The sequence below is a fragment of the Genypterus blacodes genome, unplaced genomic scaffold (genome assembly GCF_046128005.1).
Source record: "Genypterus blacodes isolate CSIRO-AG114 ecotype Tasmania unplaced genomic scaffold, CSIRO-AGI_Gbla_v1 ptg000112l_1, whole genome shotgun sequence".
Classification (NCBI taxonomy): domain Eukaryota; kingdom Metazoa; phylum Chordata; class Actinopteri; order Ophidiiformes; family Ophidiidae; genus Genypterus; species Genypterus blacodes.
Window position 1 is genome coordinate 1,546,764 of NW_027466916.1, and position 19,543 is coordinate 1,566,306.

A 19,543-nucleotide genomic window follows, 5' to 3' on the forward strand; every position below is an offset into this window, starting at 1 on the left:
GTCGGAGCCCTTTAAGTAGCTCAGTGCATGTAGAGCCCTTAAAGAGTAGAAAGTGAAGAGGGTTTTACTGTAAAAATCAAAGTAATGCTTTCACCTCAGAGGCTCATGATGTCGCCTCTCAGTGTGAAGGTCCTTGGGTTGAATCCAGCAATCTGAGTCCCCATAAACACTAAAGAGGCCGGAGGTGTGATTGTCAGTGTGTGGATGACTGAACACTATAATGAGATTATTCATTGATTTATTTGTAAAATGACTCAAATAACTAAATATTCTGCCTTGTTAGCAGCTGCCAACTGGGAAGATTTCATGTGGACATCATCTTGGGGTCAGATCCCAGCTCAGACCTTTAGACTAAACATGAGTGTGATCATGTCAAAAGCCTGTGCAGAACATTCTATAGATCTCCTTCATTAATCCTTTCATTCCTCAAATGCTTTCAGGCTAAATTATGTACAAGAGCTTTTTGTTCCTAGTGACATTAAGCCATCTAGAATGTTTGTTTCCGTAACGCTGTGACACGGCAGCACCCCGACACAGAGTCTCCACTTAGAGACTCGGACGCTGCAGCCTCCTGGAGAAGCCTGTGGCGTTTGTCTGCGAGCCTGTTTAGCTGCGTGTGATTAGCTCTCAGACTTGACGTTGGCAGAGGCGGCATGTTGCGCATGAAGGATTGTGGGAAATCCGACAGGCAATCACAAGCCTGAAGGACGCTCATAGGTAGACACAGCTACACAGTGGGGGGTGCACATGTGCCTTCTCTGATATCTGGATCTACACTGTGGCAGCTCTGGCAGGTGAGAAATGTGAGATGGAAGGAGCTTTCCAGAAATTCAATGACCACAGCATCCAGTCCAGGCTGCTAAAGTGGCATTTTCCCTTTAAAATCCAGGAGATTCAGTCAGAGCGAGTGTGTGTGGGATGTAACTAACGGGGGGACAAGTGAGGAGGGGAGCAAGTGCTTTAAAGAGAGAGGGAGTGTGAGAGCATATGTGGAGAAGGGTGGGAGGGCTGGAGAGAGAGAGAGATAGGGAGAGAGAGGGAGAGGACAGGCGGGTGGGTGGGTGCTGTGAAATCCGCTAACAGGGGAGCTCTGTGCATTTGTTAGACGCCTTGGCTGCTCGCCCAACTTGGCTCATTGTAATCACGGCATGGTCATCGACTCCATGCAGCCCTCTGCGCCGCCTCGGCTGCCGTGTGCTTGAACCCTGCCCAGCTCTCAACGCTGACATGGACAGACCCGTGAGTGACTTCTCTCCTTTCCCCCTGTCCTCATCTCACACTCTCTGCTGCTGTAAGCCTCCTCTCTCTCCCTCTCTCTCTCTCTCCTTCTCCGGATCTCTCCCTGTCTGATCTGCTCGTCTGGTTTTAGGTTCCCCCCCTTTTCCTGCTCTACGCTCTCTCCCTGTTGACGGGGATTCGCCTGTGCCTGAATGCAGCATTTCAGTGAGTCGCTGCTCGCTCTGTCTCTGTCTCTGTTTCTCTCTCTCTCCCTCTCTCTCTCTCTCTCCTCTGCTGTGGCTCCTGTAGGTGGCAGAAAGCTCTCTCTCTGGGTGAGGAGGACGCTTTGGCACATTTAGCTCTGCAGGCCCCTCCTGTGTGTCCGGGTACGGGTGCCATCCGCTGGCAGACCCACAGCGCCTCTGTGTGTTCTGCGGTTGTGTGTGTGTGTGTGTGTGTATGCATGCACACCACACAATAAGACAGCCAGTGACACACAAACAGAACTGCCCAACCAAACCCAGAGGGGAACCGTTCCCACTTTGAATTCCCCCCACACACACACACGCACATACACTCTCTGAGCTCGCAATGGGACCGACGTTCTTCAGGTTCCGCCATTGGCCTCGCTGAGATTCCGAGCCGGGAGCAGCGTGCCTCTCCCTTGCGCCTATTCTCGGTGGTATGTCCTCATGGTCTGTTGTGTTTGGATACCCTGACAACTAGAAGCTGTGAGCTAACCAGCCACTTTCCACCCTGCAGCCTCTGTGAGTGAGTGAGTCCCAACTTTCTCTCTTCCCGACTGCCTTCTTGCCCGTTTGACACACAGCTGAGTGTGTTTACAAACGGACTGCGTTGACCGACTCCACACAGTCTGACTGACTGTAATATTCATTTCAATATGATAATTCAACCTTCAAGCAGACGTTCCTTCCCGGCATCACGGTGAAGGAAAAGGAAAACCATGGATGAATCTCCTGCAGCCCCGGAGTGCTGTTCTTTGTGTTGTTGCTCGCCGTGAGTCATCGCTCTGTGCCAGGATTATCACATGGAAGCAGCCAGAACTCTCACTTGTCGTCGTCACTGGGGCAACAGTGGAGGATGACTGACTCATTCCACTTCTGCTTCCTGTCTCTGTCCCTCCTCGGAGCAGTTTAGCCAACCTGTTGCAAATGGGAAAGTCAGCAGGAGAGCAGCAGCAGGAGATCCAGCCGGTTTGTTTACACTGGAGAGCTCCTGTTGTAACAATGGCTGTTGTTTCTGTCCAGGGTGCATGTTTGCTATTGTGTCACTGGCTTGTTCAGAAAGGTAATGATGAGGATGAGGATGATGATGATGATGATGTGCTGGCAGTTTGTTTGACATGACGCTGGCTTGCGATCGGTCCACATGCTTTTCATTTCCTCTCTGCTGGTGCAATTGAAAGTGAAAGTAGGTTTGTCTGTGATTCATTTTGTGACATGCTTACATGGGAATCCTATAAAGTCCCCTAGTGAGTTACAACAGGCCACAGGAAATGAGAAGTATCATCTCAGGACCGTGTTTGTTTGCTGATTGTTCTCTAGGAGTGCGTGTGGTTCTTCATTATCCTTGGCTAATAAATATGAAGCTAGCTCGTGGGTAATATTTACAGTAATGATGAATCTAAAAGCTATTTGTAGACATTGGATTGTAGTAACAGCTGTAGTGATGCAAAGGATCAAATCAAATCAGAGACTAAGGAGAAGTTACATTTAATAAAAGCCCTTGTTGCCAAAATGTAAAAGTAAACAAATGAAATGGCTGCCTGTCATTTAAATGAATAGATTAATCAAATGATGAGGTCACTGTTTACACATTCACAGTTGTTGTAGCAGTCTGGAGGGAGCTTTAACGCACAGTTAGCTTGAGTGGATTTGTGTTGTGTGTGTGTGTGGCCTGGTGTGGTGTGAGCAGTCGTACCCACTCTGACCCCGACGGGATGTTTCACATGCTCTGCAACTGAGCCTCCTAATGAAGCCTCCATCTGGGGCGGTGGGGCCATGCCAGTGTGTGGAGTGTTATTGCAGCACACACACATTAGAAAGAGGTTTAGAAAGGGTTTCCATCTGATTGTCATTTCCTGCGAAGGCCTTAAAGTTACTCTCACTGCTTTAACTGCCAAAATATGTGCGGCGGAATATAAAGAAACATTTATTATAGTGAAAGATTCTATTCTGTTCTATTCTGTGACGTCATTGCTTCTCACGTGTCTCCTCCCAGACTCCCAATGACATGATGCCCAAGAGGGATCATGAGCGAGACGTGGAGCTGGATAAGAAGATCGAGGCCCTGCGCAGGAAGAACGAGGTGCTCATGAGGAGGTACCAGGTGAGGAAGAGCGCTGGCAGGGACTCTCAGAACTCTGAGCTGTGATCAGTTTCAGCCTGTGGCGGCGTTTCTTTTCCCCACGTTTCCTGCTTAGTGCGTTTGATTTCATTTGGTGGCGTTTAGGAGGTGGAGGAGGACAAGAAGAGAGCAGAAGAGGACGGGATGGCACAGCAGAGGCACAAGGGTAAAGCTGATGACCTCACCATCACCATCAGCAAGTCCACAAGCGTGAGTGTGAACATATGAGGGGACATAGGACACACAGATCACACACAGGGAACCAGAGATGTTGTATTCAACACGTAAGCCCAGATGTCAACAGTAAAAACACTATTAAGGCACAAATTTACAATATAAAACAGTGTACATATATGCAGATACACAATACAGTAATGAAGTATGTATAGATTGTTATCAGGATGTGATATGTGAGTGTATTGTGACATGTTGTTGATGCTGTATATGGCAGGAGAGTCGTGTGGTGGTAACAAAGCCCTACAGCGGTGGATCACCAGCTAGGAAAGGTCAGCAGGAGGCTGGGTCTGAGCTGGGGGGAGAGGGGCCGTCGCCGGGCCCTGGCAGAGGCCGCAGGAAGCAGCTAACGGTCACCATGGCAGGAAAAAAGGTATGAAATGGCCTCGTCGAAGCTTTTTGTTCCTCAGTTAATTGGCCGTAAGTGCGATTTGAAGTGTGGAGACATGACGCGTTCTCACAGACGCTCTGTCTCTGCAGGGTAGGAGGGTGGTGAGCGAGAGAACGGAGACGACGCCTGCCGCCGCGGACGCAAAGAGTCCCACGGATGATGGACAGGCGAGGCGTGTGGAGTCAGCAGGCAGAGGGAAGCAGCTGAACCACGTGAGCAAGAGAGACGCAGCAGTTCAGGTTGGACTCTCTCACACTCTCACACTCCGTCTGCTTCCACTCGCACTCCCGTCTTTGTTCAGCCTCTGGTGTTTTACATAGATGTCAGACATGTCGGCTGGCTCCTCCCCTCCAGTGATGGAGCACAATGGCCGGGGGCCGGAGGTGGACCCCGGGGTGGAGGGGGGGGGGGGGGGCCTAGTTACACATATGAACCTGAGATACTGTGAGAATAACTTTCTTTATAGTGTTTCTCATTTGCATATTGTAACTCCACACTGGCCTGAGGGTGGTTGTTGTTGTTGTTGTTGTTGTTGTTGTTGTTGTTGTTATTTGGCTTCATGTGAATCTCTCTTATATTTTTAGCAACAGAAAAATCACAAGCTTTTGGTGTTAAATGCATTCAGTTGTGTGGAACATCCTGTAATGTTCACAGTGTGTGTTTATGGCCATGAAGGCTGAGGAGAGGCTGCTGTGTGAGGAGACAACTGATGCAAAGTAAAAGCCTCCAAATCACATCAATTACTATGAAAACACTACAGAAAATACGAAATACATCTCGTCCCCTTGAGTTAGACAGAGAGTATGGATGCTATTTAGTTTTATTTATTGCACACACAACAAGAACACACACATAGAGATGACACACACCTCTTTTCATGAACAACATGAATCGACTAAAATGCTGTTTGTTCGTTCTCATGTTTCTGCCCCTTCCTGGTGTTCTCAGTATTATAATGAGGTAATCTCATGTAACGTCAGCAGTGTGAGCAGACACACAGCTGATCTGTGAGATGCCACGCTGACCTAAGGCCCCCCAGGTATGCAGAACCTCCAGAGCAGCTGCTCTATCTGAGCCGTCTTTCTTTCTCTCACACACACACGCACACACACGCACGCACAAGCTTTCCAATCAGTGATGTAAAGTGCAGACAGCTGAGGCTCATCACTGTAAATACAGACACGGCCATTATCTGGCAGCAGAAGGGCCATAACTCTCAGTGTGTGTCTGTTGGTGTGAGTGTGTGTCTGTAGGTGTGTGTCTGTAGGTGTGTGTGTGTGTGTCTCTAGGTGTTAGTGTGTGTCTGTAGGTCTGAGTGTGTGTCTGCGGGTCTGAGTGTGTGTCACAGTGTGTGCTGGCAGATGTTCAGCTCCCTGGCTCATCTCAGTTGATGACAGATCTCTGAACGTTCTGTTCTCTTGTCTTTCTTTCTGGCCCACTTGTGTTGAAGACGTTCCCTTTGTTTGTCCTGTCTGAGCAGCACTCAGCAGCCAGTGACCCAAAGACCTAAACTCTCTGTGTTTATGTAACCAACATCAGTCAGGCAGCTCAGGGAAACAAAGGCACAGCAGCAAGAAGAAGAAGAAGGGGCAAGAAATGTGATGAAATACTCCCAAAACAAGAGAACGGAAAAGAGCAGCGCAGCGTTCTGTGTGTGTGTGTGTGTGTGTGTGTGTGTGTGTGTGTGTGTGTGTGTGTGTGTGTGTGTGTGTGTGTGTGTGTGTGTGTGTGTGTGTGTGTGTGTGTGTGTGACAGATATTGAAATTTAATAATGACGCGCAATTTTCAGTGTCGCTGCCTGCAAGTGCCTCATGACTCGACTGACAGTTTACACTCAGAAGAAAGAGAGAGAGAGAGCGAGAGAGTGTGAGTGAGCAAGCGAGCGAGCGAGCTCCAGCCTCCGTCTCTCCTGGCCTCCTCGCCTTGAGGAGCCTGCTCTCCTCCGCCACATTGTTTCCCCATTCCCACCGCCCTGAAAGGAGCCATTTGATCTAATTAACATTCGACTGCGTTCTCACTCTGAAAAGGCTCATTATGCTGTCGGAGGCACGGCTGGCGATGTGCCAGGGACGGGTCAGAGAGAGAGAGAGAGAGAGAGAGAGAGAGAGAGAGAGAGAGAGAGAGAGAGAGAGAGAGAGAGAGAGAGAGAGAGAGAGAGAGAGAGAGAGAGAGAGAGAGAGAGAGAGAGAGAGAGAGAGAGAGAGAGAGAGAGAGAGAGAGAGAGAGAGAGAGAGAGAGAGAGAGAGGGAGGGAGGGAGGGAGGGAGGGAGGGAGAGAGAGAGAGTGAGAGAGGGAGAGGGGAGAGAGTGTGAGACAAAAGGGAGAAGAAAAGGAGAAATGAGCAAGGTAGTGAGCGAGGTCTCGTGTGTGTGTGTGTGTGTGTGTGGGAGTAGTATTTATTGTTTCTCCCTGCTGTTGCTGTAAATGGCAACATGACTCAACCGTTGCGTTCAGCTGAGCTCCACTTTGCAGCGAGGGATTCTCTATTTACAATTATGAGGATTTTCATTTTCCAATTTACCAAACAAACCATCCGTCCTTGTGACAGCGGGGCCTGGATGTGAGGCCGACGGCTCCGTGAGGGCCTGGAGTGTGAGGGAGCAGGGGGGCGCCTGATGAGGGAGAGGATGTGTGTGTGTGTGTGTGTGAGCTGGATGCCATCTTGAGGTCAGAGAGCAGAATCACGGGGCATTATGGGACAAACTACTGTGACGTCATTCTCCACCAGACAAGATATCAGACCGTTACTCGTTTCTCCACTAGGGGGCAGTGCAGGCCTCCCTCTGTCTGCATCCTCACTCCGTTTGCCTTTCCTGTTTATGGCGGCGGTACCGTGACCCTTTACACCCTGAGCCGCTAACAAGTCGGCGTGTCGCTCTGATGGCTGCCGCCTTCATCTCGTCTTTTCTTCTTCTCTCCAACAGGAGGAAGTCAAACAAGGACAGCAACATGCCGACGAACATCAGAGGGTTTTAGAGCATTGCCAGGTATCACAGTTCGGACACAAACACACTCACCAACACACACTGTCCACTATCCTCGAGACAACACACACAAACACACACACACACACACACACACACACACACACACACATTTGTAAGGCTGTCCCCATCTGCCTCTGCTGGTTTGCGTGTTCACATGGCTGGAGTGGCTCAGCTGTCTCTCAGATCAGCCGTGTGATAAACAGGGAGGCCGGGCTTCAAAGGGCCGCAGACGGACCGACCCCTCATGACATGTGACGCTGTGCACGACTCGTACGACTCGCACAACTCACACAGACGGGAGGAAATACCAACCGGCCAGTAGGTGGCTTGGCGTGTTACGTAAGGTTTGAAGGTGAGACGGTCCTTGACTTTGTTCAGCTGCTTTGGTTAACAAATAGTGAACCTCCTCTGACATGTTCAGGGCCGAAACACTGCAGCCGACGAGGAGAAGCCTGGATAGAGCAGAGAGAGGATTCCTGAGATTCTCCCCTGTTTGGTATATAAAGCTCTATAACTTCAGATATAGAAGTCACAGATCTGACTGACGGTTGAATCGTTGTCTGTCTCCACCTGTGCCAGATATGAGACTGATGATCAAACTTATCAGGTTTTATGGGTCAGACTGTGAGACGGATTCACACGCCAGAGACTCAGAGGACTCATATTCACCGTGAGCCTCCTTCTGTCTCCTCCTTCCCTGGGGTCCCATCCGTCTCCCTGCGAGGCCCCGCGGAGGCCAGAAATTGAAATGTGCTAATTAGTCGGGCGGCTTGGACGGCAGCGGGCCGCGGCCTGTTGGAACACGTGAAGTGTGTCCTCCCATGTGACCTCCAGCTCTCCTCCAGGGCCGGAGGAGAGGGAGGAGAGAGGAGAGGGAAAACAGAGAGAACAGCACAGATGTCATGTTCTCCACTAACGACAAGCAGGGGAGGAAACATGTTTACCTGCCTGTGATTGGACCACACCTGAGAGGGAAAACATCACCTATCATAACCCCTCTCTCTCTTGCTCTCCCTCTCTCTCTTTTCTATCTTTCTCTCTCTCTCTTTCTCGCTTTTCTATCTTGCTCTCTCTCTCTCTCTACCTTGCTTTTGCTCTCAGTCTCTCTCTCTTGCTCTCTCTCTCTCTCTCTCTCTCTCTCTCTCTCTCTCTCTCTCTCTCCCTCACTTTTGCTCTTACTCCCTCTCTCTTGCGCTCTTGCTCTCTCCCCCTCATCTTCTCTTGCCCTCTCCCTCTCTCTTCCCTCATGCATTCCCACTCCACCCCCTCTTAAATCTGTAGATCACACACACATTTTCTCTATCTCCCTCTCTCTCTCTGGAGATCAGCGCTCTGTTCCTGCTCCTCCTCCTCCCTCTTCCCTCTCAGAGATCTCAGGTCTTTTAGGTGGCTTCCTTTGGAGCCGAGCAGCGTTTGTAGTGCTGTTTCGCTCCGGGGGGCTTTGTAACGACAGAACACACAGCCTCGGCCTCCTTTGATGTGTTAAAGTGTGTGCATTACATTTCCCTTTAGTAAGCAAACCCCTCAGCTGCTATCACACTGATCAATACACCGAGTTAGAGGGGGAAGAGAGCAGCGTTGGATTTGCTGCACATTTCCCCAGAATAATCTCTCCAGGTGATAAACTGAAATGATCCAATCAGAGCAGAACGACCTCATACCCTCAAGCAATTATTGATACACACACTAATGGATGAATTTGTCCGATAATCCTGTGCGTTCACTTACTCTTTTTATTTGTTGAATCAGTTCCTGTCTAATAAATCTCACTGCTGCTTTTCTTAATGACTGTGTTTCTATTTTAGAAGCCGTTCTGTGTTTATGTGTTGTTGTTGTTGACTTGGTTGGCACGCTGCCCCAATCAGATGCTTCAAATGTTCTGTGGCAGCGTGGGGGTTTTTGCTGTTCCGTCTTTAGTTTTGTTTTGGTGCTCGTGCAGAATCCCTGATATGAAATGAAATGAAATGAAATGAACTGGTTAGTCTTATGTCATTGCCGTCTCTCTGGTGCGTTCAGGAGCCAGAGAGCCTGCCGGCCGCCACAGACCTCAACGTCCCCACCACGCAGGAGGAGCAGAAGGAGTACGTGAAATGGAAGAAGGAGCGCGAGCAGATCGACAGGGAGCGAGTGGCACGACACAAGAACGCCAAGGGCCAGTGGAGACGAGCCTGGGACATGGACAAGACAGACAACATGTAAGACCACCAGAGTTGGGTTCAATTGTTTACATCCCCCACTGACCTTGATCCCCATTATTCTGCACTCCACTCCACCACAAGCTCCTCCTCCTCCTCCTCCTGCAGATAAGAGGAAGATCTAATCTCTCTGGAAGCCAGACCAGCCTCTGATGTACCTGGGTGATTTATGGGAGGTCTCCAGTGTCGTATAACGTTCTGAATGCAACGATTTAAGCTGAAATGTGCATTATTTGTTTGTGTTTTTGTGTTATTTGTTTAATCAAGTCACTTCACTCTTGCATCTTGCTCCAGTTATGTATTATTATTATTATTATTATGTATCTGGGTATTGATAAAACTATGCAGAATTCAGCCTAAGTTAAGTCACCAGAACACCAAATACCTCCTTTAGGCTCCTTAAACTTCCTTCGGGGTCCTCCGGTTTGAAGTCTCAAGTCTTTTCTCATTTCACAATAGCACCCCAATAAGCCACGGAGACAAAATGCAGCTCATTCATTATTTGTGTTTGTGAGATCTGAAACAACACAGGCTGTACGCTGCACACTGATGTGGTATTTCGGGAACATCAAAAATTAAAGAGACAAGGGAGGAGAAGCTAAATATAGCTCAGGATAAGGGGAGGAATGCCTTGCCTTATTTGGTGAAGCTTAAACAAGCCTGTCCAGTTCCAACAAGAGGAGGAAATGTGTTTTTGATTCAACTATTTAGATGATCTTTGAAACGTGGACAAAATTCTTCAGAGCTGTTATCCAAACACAATGCGGATGCTCACGTCTCACCTCGGCCTGTTTGATGGAGTGACTGCTCCTCGTGCTGTCGCTGAGGCAACAGCAGCCACATGATGAATTGTGTGCTTAATGCATTGCGATGGAAAAAGCATCTGCAGAATTTGCAAAGGAATCATTTGGCGTTGTGTGTCTGCAACGTGTCGCTTTGTGTGTCTGTACCAACCTGAACCTCTGCTTTTAGGTTTTCAGACAAATCCCAGCCGGAGAGAGAGCGCGGCCCCCCTGGCAGAGGTGAGTAGAGACAAACCTCCATAATAACACGAAACACAGGCAGATTCCTCTTTGTCCTGATTGTTTACATATTTTACTGTTGCCAGGCAGCCGAGCCGCTAAGAAAGGACAGCCCAGGTCAAGCGACTCGAGAGGTAAGTAGCCGACCGACGCACAGGAAACGGTTACATATACACTGTCGTCAGGGAAGAGTTACTTATTTTTTATTACATGTGCATTGGCGTGACTTCGTCCTTCCTCTTCCTCAGGTCACGACACGCGAGGGAAAGAGAAAGGAGCTAAAAACGTGCTGGTGATGAGCAGCAAGGCCAAAGGGAAAGACCGTCTGACTGGGAGGGCCAGGAGGTCAGGGACAACACACACACACACACACACACACACACACACACAGCATCCTGATTCATCTCTCACAGTCCCAGTTAAGTAAAAACGGAACTTCCTGTGACTAATATTGTTTTTTAAAGCGTTTGTGGTTAAGCGGTTTGTTTTCCTGCTCTGTGAGCCAGTGAACAGATTCCCTCGCATGACAGGACACTTCATTTGGCAGAACAGTCGCAGCTGACTCAACAATACCAGGAGGCTTCAATCCCGTCTCACCGCTTGCATGTTGGACCTCTGATCCACTATGAGATCACAGTCCATCTTCTTCTTCATCGCTTATCTCTTGTTTTCTTGCTTTTACTGAGTATTCTTTGCTGTGAATCCTTTTATTTTGCAGATGGCAGGCAGGTGAAGAAGGAGAACACATAGAGGTGAGAGGTCAAACCCCTGTTTCACTGTTGGGATCAGTCAATATGCAACACAAAGTGATTGACGGTTCAAATCCCTCAGAGTTGTGACACCACACTGGAGGACTTCTTGGAGGAACTGGACGCCCTCACGGATCCTGAGATGGAAGATCACAGAGATCAAAACTTCAAAGCAAAGTCATCAACCAGCCCAGATGTGCTGAGGAGGTCTGAGGAAGACGTGGACGTGACGGGTGGTTCCCCGTCTCCTGTGTCAGAGGACCCCGTCACCCAGGGGAAGGCAGAGTCCTCACCTCCTCGAGGTTCAGAGAGGAAGGTTCGCTTTGCAGAGGAAGTCGGAGTGGCAGACGCTCAGGACTCTGCCGGCTCGGAGACCAAAGGTCAGAGCTCTTCTGAAGCTTCCTCGCCAGGCGAAACGAAATCCCACTCGCAGGAGCCAGAGCCATCTTTGGAAAGTGCAAAGGAGGATCTGGCTCGTCTTCAGGACCAGGGAGGTCCACCTGTGGCTGAAGCTCCTCAAACAGAATGTAGTAAAACAGACCCTGAACCCCCCGCAGCTCCCAGCTCCGCCCCCCTACACCAGAGCTCCGCCCACCCCGCAGAGCTTACCAAGTGCAACATCAGCACCACAAACACAGGTAAGTCCCCAGCCTCAGACTGATGTTCCTCACAGTAAACATCTGGACTTTGACTCACCAGGGCTTGTTGTCTTTAGTAGAGGAGCTGATGGACTCGGGTCTGTCCGTGCTGAGCCTGGAGTCGGGGGACACGCTTGCAGCACACGCCACCAGCAGCAACGACAAGGTCAGTGCACGTGAGAGGGAGGGGCCAGAGGAGAGCAGAGGAAGCATGAACGGAGTGATGGAGGGAAGTGAGAACGGCTGATGAGTCACCAGGATAAACCGAGAGCAAAAAATACAAACATCTGCATTGCACCTGATGTTTAGCACCTTTAGGCCTGTTAACAATGTTGACCTGCAGCAGAAATAATCTCTTCATCAACATCTCCATCAATTATTGCTGTGGACATAAATCATGCATATGGAGGAGCGGTGAGCCTTCAGGGCCTTCAGGGCTTCTGGAGGAACATGTATCGCATATTTGAGTTGTACAAAGGAACCACAACGTCCGTTCTGTTTTCCAGGCCAGAGAACACGGGAAGGTTGTTTGACGGACATGTGCAGGATGAGCGCCGTGTCCGATACACTCAAACCAAAAGACGAGCGAGTCCGACTCTCGCCTGCGGTTTGATTCAGCTGAGGTGAGATTTCACACTGGAGCAGTGAGAAGCGTTTGGCCGTTTCCCATCTCTCCAGTGTCGGAGATGTATGCAGATGTTCCTGCTCAGATGTTGTCGTGTTCCAACGCACTTTATGAGTGTAACCGTACGAGTGCTGAAATGTTATTAGAGTAGAACGCTGCACAAGTGCGATATCACTGAATGTTTACATTTCTATGAAGCGGGGGAGGGACGTATCAGAAGGCTAACAGGAAGTGGTACCAAGTGTCAATAAAGTTCAGCCTCAGTCGAACGGTTTAGTGCCTGATTCTGCCTTAGAAGTCTTCAGAATAATAGAATCCTGTCTGTGTTGTAGTCAAACTGTAGTTCTATACACGAGTCTGTAATTACCAGCTCCCTTATTGATGAGACTTTCATCTGGGACACATTTGAGACTGCAGAGATTCTGATTGGACGATGACCAAGAAACTCTTACGTTTCCAAAATGTTACTACTGACAGAAAGGTTTAGATGTTTAAGACCATAAAGTGTTAGACCCAGGTTTGCTTGTGATTTTAGAGGCATTAATATGGCAAAAACACATCAATGGCAAAAATCCAATCCTTCTTGGTTTGCCTTAAATGGAATATTGACAAGAGATCAATAAGACCATAGAAGTGAAATCTCAAATGTGGCCTTGAGTTGATTGTTATTGTGGTAAAGCTCGCGGTGGCATTTTACAGCTGAGTCCCAACGCGGCCCTGAGGGAGGTGTTGCTTTCCTCACGTCAACAAAAGACAATGAGGACCTAAATCATTCAAAAAAATGATTGAACTACATTTATAATTTATCTCTCTCCCCCCCCCCCCCCCCCCCCCCCCCCCCAGCATTTCTGTTTTATAACTGTAAAAATCCACTAATATGTTTTTGAGAAGCTTCCTCATTTGGAGCGGAGCAGCTGTGGTGCCTTTGCTTAGTAGCTTCAGATCCTGAAGGTGTTCCTCCTGTAATGTAACAAAGTGTTACAGCTTATTTATTTGCTTCCATTTGGACAAGAGAATGTCAACATGAAGGACTTTGTAAGCCTCAAACTGTCTGAAAGAATGTTTTTGTGCATTTGTTTCTCTGTGGATGTATTGTAATGTTTTATTTATTACCGACTTGTTTCATTATCTGACTTTGATACGGAGCGGCGGCTGTAATGAAGCCTCACCAGCCTTTTATCAGTGTCACAGCTGAACGATCACGCATCTGTAAGCAGAGATCAGCTGGGGTTACAGAGAAGCAAGTAGAGATGAAGAAGCACGAGAGCTAATCTGCTGTCGTCGCCGTCAAAGCGCCTTATTCTGGATCACATATGGAACCCATGTTTACCTCTGAGTTAGTTCAGATCCCCTGTGGGCCTCGGTTGAGTCAAAGTACTTTAGAAATAAGGACTTTAGAATGTAGAGGTTGTCCATTTGTCCTTTTCATTTGGAGGAGCAGTAAGAAGTATCAGCGCCATCACGGCGGGTTGTGATGACAACATGAGAGGAAACTAGTGTGTGTGTTGTCCTTCAGGGTGTGAGCAGCTTTGAGCCTTGAGAGTGATCATGCTAATCTGAATCTGTGTGCATCATACAGTAGCTTCATTAACCGTAGAGCAGCTGAAAGGATTCATACAGAACATCAATAAAGTTTTTCTTTTCTGTATCTCAGTCTCTTTGTTTTCTTTGCTGCGTTGCCACTGTGCAGCACGTCTCGCTGTCTCCTCCCCTGTGGACAAGTCTCTGGAGAGCTGTTAGGACTTCAGGGGAAAAACAGGAACGCTGCAGTGAATCACAACAAAGGAGGATGGACATGTGACGGAATATTCCTCTGAAATTTTGACTCAAGCGAAGTGGAGCGATTCATTCGACGCAACATGAGTCTGCGGCTGCTAATCTGCTAGTTTATGCTTCTTTCAACGTGCCAGAAACCAAGAAATGGCCTGTGTTGATGTTCAAATCCAGCCTTTAATACATTTCCCCAGATCAAGCAGTGCGGAATATGTAGTGATTATCTGTCTGTGCTCATAAACTCACACTTCCTCTTTAATCCCAAGCAGAACTGCTCGCCCGGTCTTTAAAGAAGCATTGATCTCTTTTGTAGCATCTGCGAGCTCTGACCTTTGCTTTGCTGCGGCTGCTTCCACCTCCGCAGTCTTATTAGATTAATCCAGGATGAGCTCTCCGCGGGGGGCCGTCGCGGTGGAAACGCCTCCCTCCGGCCCTGCAGGTGGGACCTCCCCTGGGTGCTCCTGTTTTAATTATCTGCTCCCAGAGGCCACAGTGTGCGGCGGAGCGGCGGATGCTGCACGGCGGCCCGGCTCACCTCTCCGTCCCCCCAGCCTTGATTTGCTCCTGGTCGCATCTTTAATTACACGTTCTGTTTCTCTCAGCGAGACACCGGTGTCCGTTTCATAACACCTCTGCGGCACGCTCGCTCATGTTTTGAAGGGTCTGATGCAACCGTACAGTACAGTGGGTGTTGATATTTTCGATTATGGAAATGAGTCCAGTAGGCTGTGGTTGGAGGATTGAAGTGCAGTGTAGGATTATGTCAGAGAGGCGCCTGCAGAGGAACAAAACAAAACAGTAGAAGCTCTAAAGCAAAGAGGTGTTGAGGCCAGAGCCGCTGTAAGATCTTTGAGTCTCTCTCTAAACCCAAACAAACTGACACACTTCTCTGGCCTTCATGCTGCAGAATGGAAACCTTTACTTCTACTGTATATGAACGATACCCCGGCTCAACCAGGAGCCGGAGCCTCTGGAGGTGTTTCATTAGTTGATTGATGCAGGTTGAATGGCACAGAGTCGCGGCCCTGCCAGAGACTCACACAGGCAGCTTGGCAACCTCCACTAAGCATGTGCGTCAATCCCCCCCCCTCCCCCCCCACACACACACACACACTCCCCTTCCCTCCACCCCCCTCACACACACACATCCTTTCCCCCGGTCTGGAGACAGGAAGCTGGGCTGACGAGGACGTCCATGTGCCATCTGCACAATTATTGATCTACGGTTGTTGTTTGTGTTTTTAGTGCCAATCAGCAGCCGGAGGTGAAGCCTGGCAGAACAAAGACATACTTTGCATTGAAGGGATGAATTTAATTTAGTTTAATAATCAGATATGCAGATTATCCTGCATCTCATCAGGATGTTTGGTTTTAATTTAGACTCCAACCTATCTCCTTAATGCAACGCTACTCTTACAATAACACTCTGGGGCTTCTGCAGCTTATTCATATGCAGTGATTACTGGTGCTTTGTTATTATATAATAATTTGAACTCATTCACATAAATCATCCCATAAATCCATAAATTCAATGAGGTGCTGATGGGTAAAGCCAGTGGAGGTGCAGCCTGATCTCAGAGCGGATGTGTTGTGAACATGACAGATGAATCCAGCGGTTCCCTGTAGTTTAGTCTGGATCCTGTACAATAACATAGCGTGGCTCTTTTATGTTTTATGGCCCTTTGAAATGCTGGCACCCATATCTGGATCATCTGCAGGACGGCGTGCCGGGAAGCGTCGCCGTGCGTCACCTGATCCTGTGTGTCACTACTGTGATTCATTCATGCAAATGTTTAAAGCGAAGCCATAAGTGGAAGGAGGCGCTGGTGTATATCTGAAGAACACATGGCAACACAGGCTTCAGTTAGGCTTCATCTCTTTATACTTTAGCTGTTTTATCAATAGACATGTGTGAGTTAAAATGGTTGAATGGCAGCGTGTGAATATTTCATAACGTGTGTGTGATCGTGTCGTGATGAAACAAAGATGGACTGTAAAGCTCAGCTGGAAATGTCTCACACCTCAAGTGTAGTTTGTCACCTTCACTGACGCCAAACCGTCTCCTGAGTAAAACTGTTTCTGGGAAACAGAATTTTAATCAACTTGAAACATTTGAGCTCAGTGTTACAGGAAGCTTCAGTTTAACTCTCACACTCTTTGTTGATTTCTTACAGCGAGCGAGCTACAAAAATGAATCTATGTCATACATGACTGATCGGGTAGCGTGATCATCTGCCTGTGACTGGGTGCAAGAGTCATAAGGTCAGAGGTCGTCTCCTCACTTAGACATGGTTTCTCCTAATACCTGTCAGCCCTGATGGACTCCTGCATCAATAGAGAGGCCGTTACTCCTCTCATTCATCACAGGAGGCTCATAAAGAAGCATTCAAAGCAAGTCTGTCAAGGCTACACACACACACACACACACACACACACACAGTCAGCAGCAGCAGCATTGACACGCCTGTTACAGTGTCACACACACATACACACTAAATGACATTTTCATGGTTTCCGGCTATACATTATAATTCTGTTTGTGTGTGTGTGTGTGTGTGTGTGTGTGTGTGTGTGTGTGAAACCCCCTGGTTTCCGTCACACACTGATATTAACCCACAGTGTCACTTTGTGTCATTATCAGGCTGCTCAGTGGAAGTGGAGTGGTTTAGTTTTCAGTGTGTTAGTGAATGATGGTGTGTGTCACTGGCAGCATGAACACACACACACACCTCTCAGCCAAACACTCCTGCTAAGACAGAGCTGGATGGAAATAGCACTGGGCCCTATTGTGTAATGTGTTCTTCTGTACTCAGTACGGTGTAACAGCAGAGCTCTCAAATCAACACACACACACACACACACACACACAGAGGGCGCTTTGGTCCCATTTCCACTCCACACAGTTCACCACATGTCACTGTGTGAAGTGCTTGTGTGAGAGTCTGAACTGTGGCAGACTGGGAGATAAAGGCTGCTCTTCTCCTCAACACAGCTGAGTAACTGCTCACATCTCCAGACTGACCACACACACACACACACACACACACACACACACACACACACACACACACACACAGTTCTTTGTATTTCTCTTCCCCTGAACTCTCCGCTTTGATCTCGTCCATGCACCAGTGACACATCTGCTTTGGAGACAGTATAAGTATACGATGTTAGGAGAACCTAACATTTATTTGAATATAGATCCACTATGGCTTTAAATAAATAGAATAACATTGCTAACACACAGGATAATGTCACTTCTTCATTTATGATTGACAGTGATCTATTATAAAACAATAGAAATGGCTTTGCTTTCTAAGGATGTTTATTCAGTACCTTGTGTTATAGTCACACCTAGCATACAGACTGGGACCGCCAGAGAAATGAGCTAACTGCACTAAAAGTTCATCAGGGCCAAAAGATGTCCGTCCTCCTCGTCTGTCCATAAGCAGAGACACGTTACATGTTACATTGACATGTTTATATGCACATACCTGAGCATAACTCAACAATGCAGGCTCCTCACAACTCGGAATCCAAGTTCTGTCCGTCAAAGAGAGAATAAGCTTGATGATCATTGAGACCAGCTGATGAATGGCAGTGTTAAAGTGATGTCTGCCTGTGAGACACCTAATGAGGCGATCCGACCTGGAGACACATCCACACCCGTCCACTCCACTCCACTCTGTCCAGGGGGGGAAGTGGACACACACTGTTTTAAGGCCTAAAACAAGATGTGGAGTTTGTGTTGAAGGGAGGAAGGGAGGTGTGTGTGTGTGTGTGTGTGTGTGTGAGTGTGTGTGTGTGTGTGTGTGTGTGTGTGTGAGAGAGTCCTCCAGCATCCATCGACAAGTTAGCAGAAGACGACGTGTGTGTTATCCGACCCGCGGCGAGAGTCCGTAAAACACTCCTTGTTGGACCAGTGTGAGAGGGTGTGTGTGTGTGTAGGGATGAGGCCCTGGCCGATTGAGGATCCAGTGGCAGGAGGCATCACTGCTCGGGGTCGCGTTTGTCCGCCTCGCCGCCACCCCGTTCCCGCCTGCTGTGCGCGTGCGCGTCCGTGTCCCAGTCCCTGTCCTCGTCCTCATTCCCGCGCACGTTCCTGCTGGACGTTGTGTAACGGTTCACTGTGGACGGAGATCCGCGTGTCTCTGCGCGCAAAACGTCCGTACTCTCTGTGGGCCCGATGGACGCGTACGGTCCCCCTTCCTCCTCCTCCTCCTCCTCCTCCTCTTCCTCTCTCTGGGGTCTGTCGGTCCACCGGAACGCCTGAGTGCGGGCGTCCTGACCCGCAGCGGTCTGGTTCAACGGCGTCTGCGTCCCCGCCTGCGTAGAGTTCGAGTCTGAGACGTTGTGGCTGCTGGCTGAGATGTTGGCTGAGATGTTTGCGGCTGGGGGGAGCACCGGCTTGAGCGCAGAGGAGGATGCGCTGGTCGGTTTCCAGATCAGGCTGTAATAAATGGCCAGAATAATGGCTGCTAAGGACACAGACAGCACGTAGGCAAACACGGTGGCTAATCTCACCCACTTCTTGTTAGTCTTAGCAGCCATCTTAGCCTTTTTGTCCCCCGTATAAGTTGCAGGTTTGCCCCTCTCCATATTGGGCATGAAGTCCCGCTCTCTCATGTTGCCCCTGTTCTTCCCTCGATGCTCCACCACCCCCTCCGTCTTGAAGGCTTCTTATTATCCACAATCCAAGAGAAGACCGGAACCGGTGGTGGGGGCTGAGGAGAAAGAAGCCGGACCACCTCGAACCTCGAATCCGCTCCGCCGCCGTCGGGATCGGAGTGTCGCGCAACTAAACGGAGCCCGTGTGATTCATTGGGTCTGAGGATCACTGCGCCGAATCTCGGGTCCCCGGTGCAGCGTTGCGTCTCATAACGGACACCGAGCATCCACGGCGGCGTGACTGCGCGTTTCAGCATCCGACATCAGCGGGACAGCGGTGTCTCTCCAGGGGATCAGCTGTTTGCGCAGTATAGGAGTTGATGTCATCTATCAGAGCCGATGGAGTGAGATCATCCACGGCACAACTGTCTGTGTGATCCGGAGAGTGAAGCGGCTGGCTCAGCTAAAAATACAGGCGAGGGGGCGGGCGGTGCCTCTTAAAGCAGCAGCAGATGTGCAGCAGGGCTGATGGAGAGACCCGTACACACACACACACACACACACACACACACACACACACACACACACACACACACACACACACACACAGAGGATGGTGTTGATGGTGATGAGGTTAGATGGAGGCAGGAAAGAGGTGATGAATGAATATGGACCCCAATGTTTACATTACATCATCTATAATGCAAAGTCAGTGTAACTGTTCAGTGTTGACCTC

At 49.0% G+C, this 19,543-nt stretch overlaps 2 protein-coding genes across 3 annotated transcripts; one reads left to right on the forward strand and one right to left on the reverse strand.

The window, feature by feature from the left end:
* The first annotated feature begins 1,091 nt into the window (after positions 1 to 1,091).
* ccdc9b (coiled-coil domain containing 9B) lies at positions 1,092 to 13,292 on the forward strand. 2 transcript variants are annotated; one of them, XM_076161682.1, is made up of 14 exons: positions 1,092 to 1,239; positions 3,460 to 3,567; positions 3,691 to 3,795; positions 4,037 to 4,192; positions 4,300 to 4,449; positions 7,135 to 7,197; positions 9,214 to 9,392; positions 10,365 to 10,414; positions 10,501 to 10,548; positions 10,663 to 10,759; positions 11,133 to 11,166; positions 11,246 to 11,801; positions 11,882 to 11,967; positions 12,308 to 13,292. In XM_076161682.1, the coding sequence occupies exons 1-14, from the start codon at positions 1,228 to 1,230 to the stop codon at positions 12,332 to 12,334; spliced, it is 1,671 nt and encodes a 556-aa protein (XP_076017797.1). In that variant the 5' UTR covers positions 1,092 to 1,227; the 3' UTR covers positions 12,335 to 13,292. The 2 variants fall into 2 exon arrangements, with proteins under 2 accessions (XP_076017797.1, XP_076017796.1); XM_076161681.1 differs by lacking the exon at positions 1,092 to 1,239 and adding an exon at positions 2,401 to 2,526 and having other exon boundaries at positions 11,879 to 13,292.
* Positions 13,293 to 16,142: 2,850 nt separating this feature from the next.
* On the reverse strand, positions 16,143 to 19,176 carry LOC143009515 (uncharacterized). The gene has a single exon (XM_076161520.1). It carries the CDS (start codon positions 18,823 to 18,825, stop codon positions 18,190 to 18,192), a length of 636 nt encoding a protein of 211 aa, XP_076017635.1. The 5' UTR covers positions 18,826 to 19,176; the 3' UTR covers positions 16,143 to 18,189.
* Positions 19,177 to 19,543: the final 367 nt, after the last annotated feature.

Bases quoted from the DNA above. Each gene is read 5' to 3' on its own strand.
- ccdc9b (XM_076161681.1), top strand. From the start codon at position 3,472: ATGATGCCCAAGAGGGATCATGAGCGAGACGTGGAGCTGGATAAGAAG. The intron at 10,549-10,662 runs GTAAGTAGCCGA...CCTCTTCCTCAG, and splicing joins CAGGTCAAGCGACTCGAGAG to GTCACGACACGCGAGGGAAA. The intron at 10,760-11,132 runs GTCAGGGACAAC...TTTATTTTGCAG, and splicing joins CTGACTGGGAGGGCCAGGAG to ATGGCAGGCAGGTGAAGAAG.
- LOC143009515 (XM_076161520.1), bottom strand. From the start codon at position 18,825: ATGAGAGAGCGGGACTTCATGCCCAATATGGAGAGGGGCAAACCTGCA.